We start from the raw sequence: 16,241 nt of genomic DNA, 5'->3' as shown, positions 1-16,241 counted from the left end.
TGCAAAGTGACATGTGTCAGTCATGTGCCGATTAAAAACACACATACACACATCTTATTGACTGATTTCTTTTTTGTTTTTGATAAATATAAGTTTCATTAATAAAACAAGATCGTACAGTACAACAGTGCTCAACTGGTGGTTTCTCGCTCGACAGGTCAAGAAATACGTCATAATCTATATAACGCACATGAACTAATAGAACGAGATAAATTAACACTGATAATCCTCTGTCTAATATCTTTCATAATAATAGTGGCTTTATTGACTGATTTTTGCTGACATAACTTATGCCATGCCACCCTCTCTTCTTTTTTGTTTTCGTATTTTCACATCAACCACTTTGCAGATCGTTATAATTCAGTCAATAAGATGTATTTTTTGTGATTTTAACTGCGACATGCCACTTTTTGATCAAATTTATTTTGAGATTGTAAAATTTAAAAGGTAAAGGACCTTACTAGTTACGGATCTAAAGTGCCAAATCACTATAGCTACCACTAGAAGAAATTTGACCTTTATTAGTCATATATAGTTCAAAATAAATACTAGTAGTAAGTAGTTATTAATCATAACCACACAATGATTGTTCGACATAGTGTTTGTGAGTATAGCTAAAATATTTATCATGACTAAAAATCATAACAAAAATATTTGTTATGACTTATAGCCATGATAAAAAATACTTGCTATGGTGGTTAATATTAGTTTTTACATTGATTTTTATATAATTATGATTAAAAATAATTAATTACCATGATTTAGTTAATAGCCAATAATAAATTTTTCATCTAATGTATATTACTAAAAATGCAATTAAGCCCAAATTATATAGGGCATAAAAATGAAATAAATGGATTATTTGACTTATGAATAAGACATTTTTATATTTTGGATTATTTATTTTAATTAATAATAAGGAATTCAAAGATTGTATGTATATACATACATTTATATGGTGAGAAGAGATGGATGATGTTAGATCTCTGTTTCTTTCATACCTTTCAACAACAACCATCCTCTCTAATTTGGCTGTTTGTACTCTCACCTCTTTATCCCCAACACCCCTCAAAAAAAGAAAAAGAAAAAGAAAAGTAAAACTTTCTCAAGATCATCTTTTTCAACCCTGTAAATCTTATAAACCACACACACACACATACACACACTCAGAAATAAATTAATAAAATTGCAATTTCTCTCTCAAGAACACACAGTGAGAGTTCCCTCTTTCATGGCGACCCCACTCTTCTCTTTTTCTAGTGCAAAAAGAGCAGAGGTGAAGCTGTTGATCCTCTCCTTCTTTTAGAGCTGTAAACAGAATCCCTTTTTCTTGCACTCTCTTGGGGGAAACCCTAATTCACAGACGGAATTACGAAGAGAAAAGTGAGATCAGTTTTTCAGGCAAGAACCCTTTTTCGTAAAGGACGAGGAGAAGAGTAGATCAGAGGTTTTCTTGAAGTACTGATCATCGATATGGGTACTTTGATGTTCATGTCTTTTAGTGGCAGCTGCTACTGTTGTTTTGTTATGTGTTTGTTTTTGTGTGTGTGTGTTTGGAGTGAGAAGGAAGAGAAAGATCTCAGTTGCAGAAATGGAAAAATCTCTGTCCATATCTCTGGCTCGATTTCTTACGTTATTCCTTTGTTCTTTTATTGATTGGTGCTCTTTTGTCTGATTTTCCAGAAGTTACTTTCTCGCACTAGAAGAGGAGAGAGAGAGTGAGAGAGATAGAGGGAGAGAGAGAGGAGGAAATGATGGATTCTGGCAACAGTGGCAGCCTGCAGTCGTCGAGTGGTGGCGATGACGAGTACGATTCACGCGCCGCCGCCGACTCTGTTTCGGCTTTCATGGGAGGTGGACCAATTTCCAACCCTGCGCCGGCGTTCTTTGACCCGCTTTCCAACTACTCGTCTCTCCTCAATCCAAGCATGGCGTGGCCCAGGGCTTCTGCTCCGGCTCCAAGATCCGACCCGAATCCAATTACCCATGATATCATCATCAACCCCATGCTTTCCAGCTCTTCCCCTTTTCTGCCAGCTTTCCAACAGCCGGAGGCGGTCGGAGTAGACAGTAGCAGCCCCACCCTCGGGGCGCCGCCACCGCCGCAGAATCAGAACCAGACGGCGGCGCGTAACCCGAAGAAAAGGTCGAGAGCCTCTAGACGAGCGCCGACCACCGTGTTAACCACGGATACCACCAATTTTAGAGCCATGGTTCAAGAATTCACTGGAATCCCTGCCCCACCCTTCAACAATTCTCCTTTCCAGAGAAGCAGGCTCGATCTTTTCGGCACAAGATCCATCTCCTTGGACGCCGCTCACCCGCCGCCGTACCTCCGCCGTCCCTTCGCCCAGAAAGCTCAACCCCCGCTACCTTTTCTTGCTTCCTCTTGTAATTCTCTGCTGAGCTCCGCCGCCGCCGACGCCATGGTAGCTGCTTCAACTACTACTAACAACAATATCATTAGTACTACTTCATCTGTTTCTTCAACTACAACTGCAGCTTCTAGTTCAACTCCACAGATTAACTACCAACTGCCGCTCACACACAGTTCAAATCTTTTCAACCTTCCAAACCCACTCCTCACTTCTCTCCAAACCAACCCCAAATTTCCATTCTCGAATCCTCCCGCAATCGGCTCAAAACCTCACAACTCATTCGAAATCCCATCAAGCGATCAATTTGGCAATCTGGGTCGCGAGAGTCGTCTTCCGATAACCCTTAACAGCCTCCAAAACCTGATTACTTCCGACCAAATACCACCGCAGAACGCCCGGGACCGAAACGACAACACCGACAGCAGCAATGCCGCAAGGTGGGACAATAATCCGGCGAGCCCAGAAGGAGATAAAGACAGTTTGAGGCCTGTCATCGGCGGCTTCAGCTTCCCCCGGAACACGATAAACGGCAAGATGAACTACTCGGCTTCTTCTATGTCGAGCTTTAACGGAGAGAAGGGGCCACCGGAAAACGTCGCCGCTGCTAGGGGAGAAGGTATGGTGGAATCATGGATTTGTTCTTCATCAGAGTAGGAATGATTGTAGTGTAGAAAGTATGCTGGGGTAATGATGAGAGCTATGATTAAAACATTGAAAAGATCAGAGAGAGGGTAAATTAGTGTGATCTTGATTATCATCTTAACTTTCAGAAAGTTAAAAAAGATCGAATTACACTGTACTTGTGCTTAAATTATGTGTAAATAATAGTCTTCTTTTTGGATCCTTTTCCCATACACACACACACACATCTATATATATATATATCACTGATCATATATGTTCATACAGAAAAACTGATTATCTTGTTTCTTGTCTCATAAATATAGGAAAATACGTTTCATTTCCATTAGGGGTCTGATTCTGTGCATGACCTTGTGAATAAACTGGAAGAAAAAGAATCTGTAAAACATCATCGAAACTTGTGACACTTTTCTGCTTTTCCTCGTACATTCTATTCTATGACTTGTGTTCATGTCCGTTCATTTCATTCTAACAAAACATGATGCGTTCTTTCAGACAATAACGATATATACGAAGAATCTTTTGTGGGTAGCAAGAACGGCGGGGTTTTGCCGCCGCCGGAGCTTTGTTCTGGTTTTCTTGAATTCTTGAGTCTTCCTTAGTTTGTTATTCATGTTTTCAGTCGTTTTTGATTAATAATCTGTAAGCGCTGCGTCGCAGCAATCGGTGGCGGGATCTGGGGAGTGGTTGAGCGCCGCCGCAACCCTTGTGCAAGAAACTAACATGTTCCGTTGTGGAAAATGATATCGTTTTGGTTGAATTGAAATTTAATCATATATAATTAATAAAAAATATATTCATAAAAGATAACAAATGTGTGTTTGATAATATTTATTATGTGATATATAATTGTTTATGATTTTTTTATTTAAATTTAATTTTTTTCCTACAAGAATTTTCGGTTTCTTGATTTTGTTTTGTACTTTTATTACTATATATTATTTATTTTCTTAACTAGTACGAGTGCTATATATAAATACTAAAAACGTGTATGAAATAATCAATTTATTACGAAGATCAATTATCACCATATTGGCCTAAGAAAATATGAAATATCAAAGTCAACTTTGGTGAGATTTTAATTAGAGATGGTGATTTTATGTTGAGCTTACATATGTCGTAGCTATATAGTATATATATATATGGGACGGAAAAAAAGTTATTTTATGTCTAAAAATATGTAAAAATGCAGCTATACTATATATGCAATTATGTAATTTAAATATGAATTATATATTCGCGATACGTCATTAAATACATTTAATAATTTATGTTTAACTATTACTTCGTTCTTTCTATCAAAGAAATAATTAAATTTAATAATTAAAATGAAAAGTATGTATAATTAGTAAATAAATAAATAAATTTGTACGTAGATTTGATGCTTGGTTTGAACTTTAATTTTCCTTGAGCCTTGTATTTTAATTTCAGATAAATATGATACTATTTGAGGATTTAATTAATGATGGCTATTCCAAAACTATTTTACTCCTTTTTTTTATATATATATATATATTTTACAGCATATAAAGATATAATTAACGGGAAGAAATAAGTTTTTATGTTTATGTCATAAAAAGAATTAATCTTAACATCCTTTACGGACAAAGAGTATATGTATATAAATTAAAGTCATTAATCCCCCAGTTACAAAAAATAAATAATATTTCACCACTGCCAATTGGAAAAAGGAAAGATTTTCATTAATATGTAGTATATATATATTCATAATTATATATAATTAAAAAAACAAACATCTATAATTCTTTAATTAATCCTAATTTAACATAATTACAGAACAAACATATGTAATTTTTCTTTGAATTTCAAACATATTCATGGATGATATATATATATATATATATATATGAAAATTTTTAATTAAATTAAATTTGATCGAACTAAGCTAATTACATTGCAGGGTTACATTTACAATAAAATTAATTATTTTTTTAAATTATATTCCAATCTGCAATAAATATAATATACTTATAATATAATTAATTTAAATTTGATAAAACTCGATTTCAGATAAAATTATATATATATATATATATATATATATATGTAGGAGGCAACGTATCGATGATGTTCCTAGGCAAGAATCTTGTTACTTGATTGAGTAGAAACAAAACAAACCTCGTTCCTTGCTATTTCTTCAAAACACAATAAATGTTTTCCACACATTTCATCACTTTTTGCAGACTGCTTTCTTGCATTGCAATTTATCAACTTCATTGGTCCCTTTTCTTGCAGCACTTCCCACAACTATAGTAATTGATGTTGCTAGAAATTCGAAGTTAATAAGGGTAAAGTCGTCATACTATCCAATTTTCTTTCTTTCTTTTTTTTTTTTTTTTTGAGAGTGATACTATCCAATTCGATCATCGTAATTTGCTAAGGGCAGTTGGAAGATGGGTTGAAAATTAAATTTTTGCAAGTTATTAAACTATTTTTAAAAATATATAAGTAATGTGACTGAAAATATATTTAGCCGACCAAATTATGTAATTTCCCCTAGTCCCTAATCCTACCAACACTGTAAAAAAATAGCTTAATTCTTACATAAAGAATTTGATGTTAAAATCAGTATTAAATTAATTAAAAAAAAGTATTATTTTAATTCATTAAGTATGCTTAATTTTTATTTTAATCCGATAACTATGTCCATTTTTGTTTAAATCCAGTAACTTACGGAATTGCTTACTTTTAGTCCTCTGGCAGATTTTCGGACAATTTTACCTCTATGCAACTTTTGAAAGGCAGTTTTAGTCCATATGCACTCATAGGGGTAAAATTGTCCGAAAATCTACCAGAGAACTAAAAGTAAGCAATTTCGTAAGTTATTGGATCTAAACAAAAATGAACATAGTTATCGGACTAAAATTAAAATTAGGCATACTTAGTGGACTAATATAATACTTTTTCCAATTAATTAGTAAGTAAAACTTTCATAGCTAATCTACATTATTTAATATATATTCTAAGTAATTTGTTGTTACATTCGTTAACAAGTAAAATTCTCGTTGCTAAATTCATCACAAAATAAATTTTCTTGTATTAAATAATGTAAATTTACAATAAAAATTTTATTTACTAACCAATTAATTAGCTTGATAATAATTTTTTTTTATCGCTATTGAGTCCATTTTCTTGTAATATAATCATAAGAACAAAAATGGTACAAGAAATAAAAATGAATATAGTAGCTTAAGAAATTACACTTATAACCCTATGATCACTAAAATAGATTAAATCAGTAAACTTTTACGTCTTCGTCTGTCAATCCAATTCAAGCATAACATTACAATGGATTATGTTTAGTCAAATCAAGTATAGGTAAAAGTACTTTTCTAATTTACAAACTATTGAGAAAAACTGTAATTTTAATTTCATAAAGCTAGAAATTTTCTCATTTTTAGTCTTCGTAATTAACGAAAAATTCACGGAACCTTTGGTTAAACACGTGCTGGACTAACAATTATGTGACTTCTCTATTAATTATTGGATGAAAAATTTACGTGAGGACTAAAAATGAAAAAAAAAATTCTAACTTATGAAATGCAATATTGAACGAATTAAAATTGATAATAAATTTAATTTGTGGGACTAAAAATATGACTTTCCCTGATTATTGCTTCAATTATAAAAAGAGGGTAATCCTTCTTTGGATATATTATTTTAATTAATTATTTTTCTAAATATACATAAATAATTAATGTTGTCCCACATTAAAGGAGGTATAGAGGGGGTTGGGTAAACTAATGGGGTTCATGAATGTAGGTAGCTGGGAACTGTATATATATATAGACATAGGGTTTGGACAAATACAGCTTAACTAACTTAGTGGGGGCTTAGGGGTACCCATAGTATAGGTTACTATTTTAGTTTCTACTATTACTATACCTACCACCTTAATTAACCTATATTTATATAAATGTGTTTGGATTAGTTTAGTATTCATCCACCTTAATTACATCATTATATATTACCAATGTCAGTAATTTTTTTTTATTTTATTTTATGTATTTCTTGGTCTATATGAATTTTGATTATTTTCAAGAATTGGCTAATTATAACAACAATTTGATATCAGAACATAAAAGTTAAGAAGACAAATACACTGCAAAAGAAATGATTATTCTGTATGCTATTAATTACTACACTTTAAAAACTATAGTAAATCTTATATAATATCTATTGCAGTTGGAAAAATCGACACAAAAACTTCGATTTTTTTTACTGTAGTTATGATTTTATGGGAAAAGTATTATTTTAGTCCGCTAAGTATGCCTAATTTTAATTTTAGTCCGATAATTATGTCTATTTTTGTTTAGATCTAGTAACTTACGAAATTGCTTACTTTTAGTCCTCTGGCAGATTTTCGGACAATTTTAACTCTATGAGTGCATATGGACTAAAACTGCCTTTCAAAAGTTGCATAGGGGTAAAATTGTGCGAAAATCTGCCAGAGGACTAAAAGTAATCAATTTCGTAAGTTAGTGGACCTAAATAAAAATGAACATAGTTATCGGACTAAAAGTAAAATTAGGCATACTTAGGGACTAAAATAATACTTTTTCCTGATTTTATCTATACAAAGTATTTGTTACAGTGTTTGATTGTAGTAAATATTTTGGCATCGCACTTGCAGAAGTACTTGTTGCACAATCGTGGTTAATATCCACCACAATTTTTGACATTAAACATAATAATTGATCATAATGAAAAGCCATATTTCTTCCAGTGATAAATATATGTTGTATTCGATCCTAAAATTTATAGCAAATGATTGTCGAAACAAACTTGATGAACGTGTGTAATTTAAAGGGATAAATATATATTAGGGAAAAGTATTATTTTAGTCCGCTAAGTATGCCTAATTTTAATTTTAGTCCAATAACTATGTCCATTTTTATTTAGGTCCAGTAACTTACGAAATTGCTTACTTTTAGTCCCCTGGCATATTTTCGGACAATTTTACCCCTCTGAGTGCATGTGGACTAAAATTGCCTTTCAAATGTTGTATAGGGATAAAATTATCCAAAAATCTGTCAAAGGACTAAAAGTAAGCAATTTCATAAGTTATTGGACCTAAACAAATATGGACATAGTTATCGGACTAAAATTAAAATTAGGCATACTTACCGAACTAAAATAATAGTTTTCCCTATATATTATACCCTTTAATCTATTTTCTTTTAACACAAATCACCACTCCTATCTTTTAAAAAATTACAGAAACTATCCATGAAAATCTTTTTTCTGTCAAAAAACTTAATAAAAATTAAAAAATATCCTATTGACTCAATCAACCTTTAATATAAATTTTAAGGATAAAAATACCCTCAAGGGATGTTTTTATAATTATCAAAAAGTAGATGGGTTTGAAAGTAACTTTTAATAGGGATGAGTAATATAATTCATATATGTTTTTTTAATTATTTATACAAATTTCAAATTCAAGTTTAACTATATATTTTATTAACTAATTTTAATTTTATAAAAATTACACTGTTTAATAATTAAAATAAATTTATCCAAGTGTGATAATTTATGAATTTTTATTTATAATTTAGTAACCAATTTTATTAATTAAATAGTTAAATATTTTAATTGTTATGCCAACGTATTATAAGCTAATGTCTTTTCTTATAATAGATGATAAAAAATTAAAATTTACAATGAGACTGTGGTGATTAGGTCGGTAATGTCCATCAAATTTAGATAAAAAAAAGAACTATGATAATTAGATTCTCTTAGTTGAAACGGTCGCAACAAATTTAATTGCTCGATCTAACCTTTAATTTCCTCAAAGAAAAAAAAATTAAAGAAAAAATAAATAACATAAAAGGTCCCAATTGGTCACTCTCTATATCTGCATGTTTATGTTATATACATATATATACATGGACACGCAGACAACTGTGTGTGTGTGTGTTTTCGTATGTATTTTGTAATAAAAATATGCTCAGAATTAGGGGAGGGGGGGGGGGGGGGGGGAGGAAGGCGTAGGATGATGGGTAGAAGTCGTAGTTCGAAGGTTGTACTTATTGCATATTTTCAGCATATATATATATATATATATATATAAAAGACATGATGGGGCCTGACAGTATTGTGAAATTTATATGGAACTCAAATATGGTTGGGGATTTGGTATTCCCCGACAATGAATTAAGGTTGCGTTGGTATGGCGCAGAACAAACAGGCATGGATCCCATGCACCCTACTTCTCCACATTGTATAACCAGTATATTTTTTTTTTGGCAAAATTGTAATTTTGATCATGTAATTATGAATTGTTAGTCCTTTTAGTTCTATAACTTACCTTATTTGTATTTTAATTTTTTTTTAATAATTTAGTTCTGTACATCTCCCATTTAGTTCTTTTTTTTTTTAATAAATTTAGTTTTGTATTGACAATATTTGTGTTAATTATTTAAAATTATAGGACAAGAAAAATGAGATTTTTGCAATATGAAGGGGTTAAAAATTATTAACACAGAACTAAATTTATAAAAAAAAAATATTCAAAATTAAATTCATCAATGAAAAAATAAAATATAATAAGTTTTACGATTAAAAGTGTTATACCAATAACTATAAGATCTAAAATATAGTTTTTCCACGGATGGATTGTTCAAATCTACTTACAACATTGGAATTCTCAATCCAAACCACTTTTTCATCTTCTTTGGATTGTTGGAGGATGCTAAAATATATGTCCATGCACGGTTTACCGCCTGTACGGTCATTAAAAAGAAAAAATAAATTTTGGGACGGATTTAGAAATGATTTTTCTTTTTTCTTTTTTTTTTTCTTTCGAACAATTTGGAATTGATATAATTAATTTGAAAAGATTTTGGAACGGTTCTTCCATCCTTATAGATGGCATTACAAATAGGGCTTAAAACAATTTCAGTCCCGTAACTTTTGCGATTTCTCATTTTTGTCCCCTAATTTTCAGATTCTCATTTTAGTCCCGTATCTTTTTAAATTTTCTCATTTTCGTCCTCCAGCCAAATTAGTGACCATTTTGCCCTTCTTAGGAAAAATGAATATAGTCCATACACATGCCCTAGTTTGGCCCATCATGCTTCCGAAATATAACTAAACCTCTAAAAATTCATAACTTGGTTTGACCGCCTTGCTTCTGGGTATTCCAAGTCCTCGATTTTACGGACTTCTTCCAACCACACTACCGCAGCAGATGGTTCGCAGAAACTTGGCTCCTTCAGTAACAAAATAACACAGCCCTATTTCGTTTCCTACCTTAAGGCGTAAAAGGCGTTTCAAAATAGAGACTTATTAATTTTTTCGATAAACAAGTGGAACAGAAGCCTTTCTTTATTTGAAAAAATATCAGAAATATTACATAGATACTATTCTTCCGTTGGAGGAGACAACTATTAAGCCTCTCATAGGATAGAGGACTAGACTCGTTGGGGAAACCCCCATAAACTGAAAGATTAAAATACTAGAAAGATTGAAAACACTCAGAATAATGCTTTGAAGAGTAGGAGAAGTTTTTTCTGATCATCCCCTTCTGCTTTCTTGCATCTTTATTTATAGGCGTCCGCGGACTTGTAATTCGGACTCCAAACTTATTTTGTGATGACGTCATTGCGTTCGTCATGCCTTGTGATTTCTAGCTGTCTGTCATAATGGTTTGTCGGTCATATGATTTCCAACTGGTTGCTTTGCTGACTGTTGGCTTATGTTGTTTTCTGCCGACAGTCTTATCCTCTCGATTTTTTACATCGTTTAAGTTTTACTTCTCTTGGTAAAAATTTTTCTCTTTCCCTTATGTTGGTCCGGTTCGGGTTTATTTTTCGTGACCCGAATCTTTGTTCCGAACAGGGGCTTTTCTTGTTTCTTGCAGCAAGGGCACAAATGGTTATGTCATTGCCCAACATGCAACATGTTGCACGTTTTCATCCTTGTGGCTTCGGTTGCCGGCAACTTATTTTCCCAGATTAACATCCTCTTTTTTTCGAATAAGCTTTCAGCAAACTCTGTGCTTTTTCCTGTCATGGAATTTAACAGGAATGATCCATTCACTTTGTTTGAGAAAATCTTGAATGGATACTTGACTTTGTCCATCTCTGTGAGACAGACCCATAGTCCCCAAGCTCTCCTGGTAGAGATACTATCTTCACTAATGGCTGATACCAAGGGAGATTCTCCTGAGGCAGCTTTGATTTTGTTGAAAGCTACCATATCTGGCCTTTGCAGCTTCATGAAATAGAATGCTGGATGAGACCCCTTTCCTGCAGTTTCTAGAGCTACTAAAACAAATTTTATCTCCAGAACATCGTCTCTCTTCAAGTGGGGGTTGTTTTGCCATGAATCAATGACCGCCCCACTAATCCACTCCGGATGTTTTGAGATTTTCGGAAAACTTGGTGACATAGTATGAACTGAAGCAAGAGCTCCAAAATCATACCATTCTCGGACATCTTCTGGTTTAGACCCCTCTAACATCCAGACTCTTTTATATTTTTCGGATGTTTCGATAATGGTCTTGCCTGGGTTTACTCCTTTGTGGGAAATTAATTTTTCCCACATACGCTGGTAGTCCTGCCAAGTAGAAGAAGATATTAACTCGTTAGTATTAACCTTAGAGGTGCCTGTCACTCGCCTAAGGCTAATCTCTCCCTCCTTAACCCCGGAGGTGCTGGGTTGACTTGAATCAACAGGAGTTTGCACTTCCTGGGACTTAATTGTTGCCATTTCACCAGAGTCTGGTGATGGCCTTGTGCAATCGGTATTTGAATCCGACGCTACAGGTCTAGAGCCCTGTACTCTAAAGGCATATTTTGGGTCATGCTCCCTCAGTCCCGAAGGAGACGCCTTCCGAATTGGTTCTTTTAAGTTATTCCATAGCGAGGTGGATGCTAATAAGGAACTCCTTATTGCGACCTGGACAGTGTCTAGATCAGCTCTTTGGATTTGTCCGGCAACTTGGGCGTTAACCGCTAGCTGTCCAAACTTTCTGTCAAGCTCCTCGAGGTTTTTCCTAAGGTGCCTGAGTCTCAACATGATGGAGTTTGCTTCAGATGCCTCCATCTCTCGTCAAGAAATCTGCAAGAATATTCTCATGAGATTTTATAACGATAATATTATAACAATAATATTTTTGGCATTCTGCTTGCCATCTGATAATACAAGCTTTCTCTATTTTTTATTCTAATTTATTCTTTAAGAAAGCCTTAACATTAGTATTATCAACTTTTAAAGTAAATTCTTTAGTAAGTAAAAATAAAGGCCATTTTTTGAAAGCCTTCCAAACTGCAAAGAATTCTTTCTCGTTTATGTGCCAAACTTTGGCTTGTTGTTCTGAGAACAACCCTCTGGTATATCTACAGGGTTCTTCCCCTGTAGTTGTCTTCTTCATGAGCACTGCCGCCCATCTGTAATCATTGGCGTCTGTATAGACTACCAATTCATCTCCGTCTTGTGGTACAGGAAGCTTTGGAAGGTTACTGCAAACTTGTTTTAGCTCATGAACCCTTTTGGTGTGGATTTCTTCCCATTTCCACTTTGAATTCTCTGTTTCTTTCAGAAGTGGTCGAAAATCCTTTCTGTATCTTGCAAGATCCTTAATGAAGATTCCTGCAAAATTAACAACTCCCAAGAAGCTTTGCAATTCCTTCTTGTCTTTGAGTGTATCTGAAAAATTGCGCATTTTCTCCACAATATGTTCCCACAACTCAATTCCTGTTTCGTCAATAAGGATTCCTAAAAATTCAATCTTATTGACTGCAATAGTAGGTTTCTTTTCAGAAAGTACTAAACCTTCTCTAAAGCATGTCTTGGAAAATATTTCAAGATGTTTAATGTCTTTCATATTTTTGGATGCAATTAGTATGTCGTCAATATAGACAAACATGAACTCAAAATAATCTTCGAAAAGATTATCCATTTTTCTTTGAAATATCTGGAGTGCATTAGCTAAACCCATTGGAAGCACATTCCAGATATACTGTCCCTGTGGTGTGGAGAATGCAGTAAATTTTTTTGATTCATTCTCAATCTTAATTTGATAAAAACCAGATTTGTAATCGAATTTAGAAAACACTTTTGCTCCTTTAATGCAATCAATTAAGTGTTCTCTACTAGAAATGTAATAACCATCAAATTCTAATATCTTATTAATACCTTGATAGTTAATAACCAACCTGGATTTACCTCTCTTAATTTCACCATGGTTTCTTACCAGAAATCCAGGGCTACTGTAGGTAGAGACTCCGGGTTCAATGAGTCCAAGACTGATATGTTCTTTGATTATCATCTGCATATCCTTCTTATCCTCCATGTTCATCTGGATAGGTTTGTATCGAACATACTCGTATTTGCATTCATCTTTGACCTTCAGAGTATTTTCGATCTTGTTCCTATCCCACCAAGCCAGAGGATTTTCACTGAAGTTCCTCTGGATAAGCCTCTTGACATTCTCAAGAGAAAGCCTGCTCTCTTCGCTGATGTCTAGCGATTTCATTTCCAGTAGTGCTTCTTTAAGGTTCAGAATTTCCTTTTTGGATTCCTTATAGAAGCTATCACTGTCTATGAGTCCTTGTTGCCTGAAAGACAAAAGAACCTTACCAAATTTTCTCTTATCCTGCATTTTTGGATGAGTTAGTTTGGCATCAAAATCACCACGTTTGCTACGAAAATATATTGACATTATCCTATTAAATGCCTTTTCTCTTCACAACACCTGTATCTCACTACCACAGTTAGTAGTAAAGATTAACAGATTCCTTTGATTATCTTGCATATATTTTGCAAATGTTTGAATGAAATTGTTACCTAGCAAAATATCGGCACCTGTATCATGAAAGTATATAGGAGGTGTTTTTACCCTAAACCAGGGTGATCCAAATGCTCCTCCAATCATGATTTTGGCTTCTCGTATTCCCTTATTGAGTATCAGGATTTTTTGTGAAAAATCCCTTCCTGCAATAACGGGCAAGGTCTCCCCTATTTCCTTAGGGAAAAATCCAGACTTTGCCGTGCAAATTCCTAATCCTGAATCAAGATAAGCTGCAAAATATTCTGTCTTATATTGATCATACAATATACCAACAGATATGTATATAGAAAAGGGATTCGTCATTCAATCCTTATGGTAACACCCTCAAGACTGAATTTCCGTTACCTTTTCTTCCCCATGGTTTATGATCTTCGAGGAAACTTATCTCCAAAGTCATACTTCCATTTTCTCGACCTGCAACACCTGCAACTAAAATTTCATGGCCTGCTATTTCTAGCATGCCCTCATATTTTCCAACAACAAGTTGCTGCAAATGATATAAGTCATCACAAGGGAAATAATTCTCTTTCTTAGTGATGTAAAATATAACTTGTATTTCTTTCCATACTTTACGGCATCTAAGTTTTACGTTGTCTACCCTAATCTCTTGAGGAGTTAAAGCTTTTAATAACTCTTTCTCCTTTCCTTTGTAGCCTATAATCTAATCTTCTGAAAAGGACATCCTACTACTAATCTCAGTCCTAGAGCTAAGTGTCCGATCTAAGACTGGGTGGTCTTTTATAATAATATCAACACCACCTATTCTAGGTATCTTAATAGGGTCTGGTGTCATTACCTTGGCAAACTCCTTGAAAATTCTAGGAATCTCAATATATTCTTTCCTAAGAAACAAATCTGAATGATGGGTATTGGAAAGGGCATATGCAATTCTATAGGTTATACAATACGATCTATTTCCTTCTTTCATTAGATCTTTTCTTTTAAAATCTTGATGAAGGGTTAAGACTTTACTAAAATCTTGGTCTGCTAGGTTGTATGCAATCCTAGGATGAATGTCAAACATCAGTTTTCCTGCGTACAAATTTCCTATCATTGTCCCAAGACAACCATCTCTTAAGTTATTGATTCTTCTATCCATTATTGATAAATGTATTTCTGAATCAATTCCTTCCTTAAAAGTTGCTTTTATTACTATTTCAATAGTTCCTATGTGGATCCATTTCATAGTAATAACTACTTCTTCTCTAAACTTACTTAATTCTTCTAGAATTCCTTCTTTAGGAACTAGTTGCATCTTCATCACATTACTAGTAAGTTCCATTGGTATAACAAATTCACCTGAACTTACTTTGTAGATTATGGTGATGCTTTCTTTGGTTCAGTCCTATCTGGTTTAGGACTTTCCCAATTCCTCCAATCCTAAATCCATCGTATGGGCTGAGGTTGGAATCTTGTCGCATGATTCTTTCCATGATTTTGTTTGACACCGTCATTCTGGAAAAGAATCTTGATAGGCGTTCGGTTGTTTGAAGCCTATCTCCCTCGTTGTAATTATTCTGACTCGGTTGAAGATCCATCCGAATCAGTTTCTATTTCTTCCTCATAGATACTTTCGTCTGATGGAAGGTCTTCAAATTGGTAAATAGGTACCAAGTCACCATAGTATACTGCATCTAAGATGTCACCTGTAGCTTCAAATTTTCATAATTCATCACGTTTCTGCGGGCAGTCGGGGGATATATGTCCTTTTGCTCCGCAGGTCCAACAATTGCAGTTTTTGAAACTTTCATTGGCTCGGGTATGGGCTCGTATGATAGTTCTTTTTGTGGGGGTCCTTCCGGTGGATCTTGTATCTATTAGTCTAGATCCTTGGGATGAAACCCTTGTTAGTCCTGTTCTCTGTCCATATTTGTATGCTCTGGCTTTGGACTTGGACCACCATGATCTCTGTCAGGAAAAGGTTCTTCTGGAACTCCTGGGGTAGGAGTCACTATTCTGCTTCTTCCTTTTTCTTGCCTCACTTGATTCTCCTATAATAGTTGGAAAATCATTGTTATCACAGCAGAGAGGGGTTCATTTGATTTTACCTCTCAATGTTTTCATATTCTTCTGGATGGATGCTTGATAACACCAATCCTTCAGTTTGTCTTTAAGGAAAGACATTCTTCGCGCTACTGAATCTAGCTGTCCTTCAGGTACTTTGTATGATTGGATCAATATTTCCCTCCATGGACTGCATATCTTTGCGAAGAACATTGGAGCTGCTCCTTCTGTTGCTACTCCACTCTGGAAGAAATATTTACGAAACCAATAGATGTACTCATCTACTGCGCAAATACTCCTAAGTTCAAGGCTGAAGAGAGCCTGTGCATATTCTCTAGCCTTTTTTGCTCTACTTCCTTCGAAGTATCCATCTCCAATAAAGTGTATCTTGATAAGCC

At 34.0% G+C, this 16,241-nt stretch overlaps 1 protein-coding gene across 1 annotated transcript; it reads left to right on the top strand.

The window, feature by feature from the left end:
- Nucleotides 1–1,059: 1,059 nt before the first annotated feature.
- LOC105171216 (VQ motif-containing protein) lies at nucleotides 1,060–3,219 on the top strand. Its single transcript, XM_011092256.3, has 2 exons — nucleotides 1,060–1,477; nucleotides 1,684–3,219. Exon 2 carries the CDS (start codon nucleotides 1,752–1,754, stop codon nucleotides 3,030–3,032), a length of 1,281 nt encoding a protein of 426 aa, XP_011090558.3. The 5' UTR covers nucleotides 1,060–1,477; nucleotides 1,684–1,751; the 3' UTR covers nucleotides 3,033–3,219.
- Nucleotides 3,220–16,241: the final 13,022 nt, after the last annotated feature.

The sequence above is a fragment of the Sesamum indicum genome, linkage group LG9 (assembly GCF_026168435.1).
Source record: "Sesamum indicum cultivar Baizhima isolate 11 linkage group LG9, ASM2616843v1, whole genome shotgun sequence".
Lineage (NCBI taxonomy): Eukaryota > Viridiplantae > Streptophyta > Magnoliopsida > Lamiales > Pedaliaceae > Sesamum > Sesamum indicum.
Note: the sequence above shows the minus strand (reverse complement) of the source record. Positions and strands in the feature narration are given on the sequence as shown.

Excerpts from the sequence above, each read along its gene's own strand:
- LOC105171216 (XM_011092256.3), top strand. The coding sequence starts at position 1,752 with ATGATGGATTCTGGCAACAGTGGCAGCCTGCAGTCGTCGAGTGGTGGC.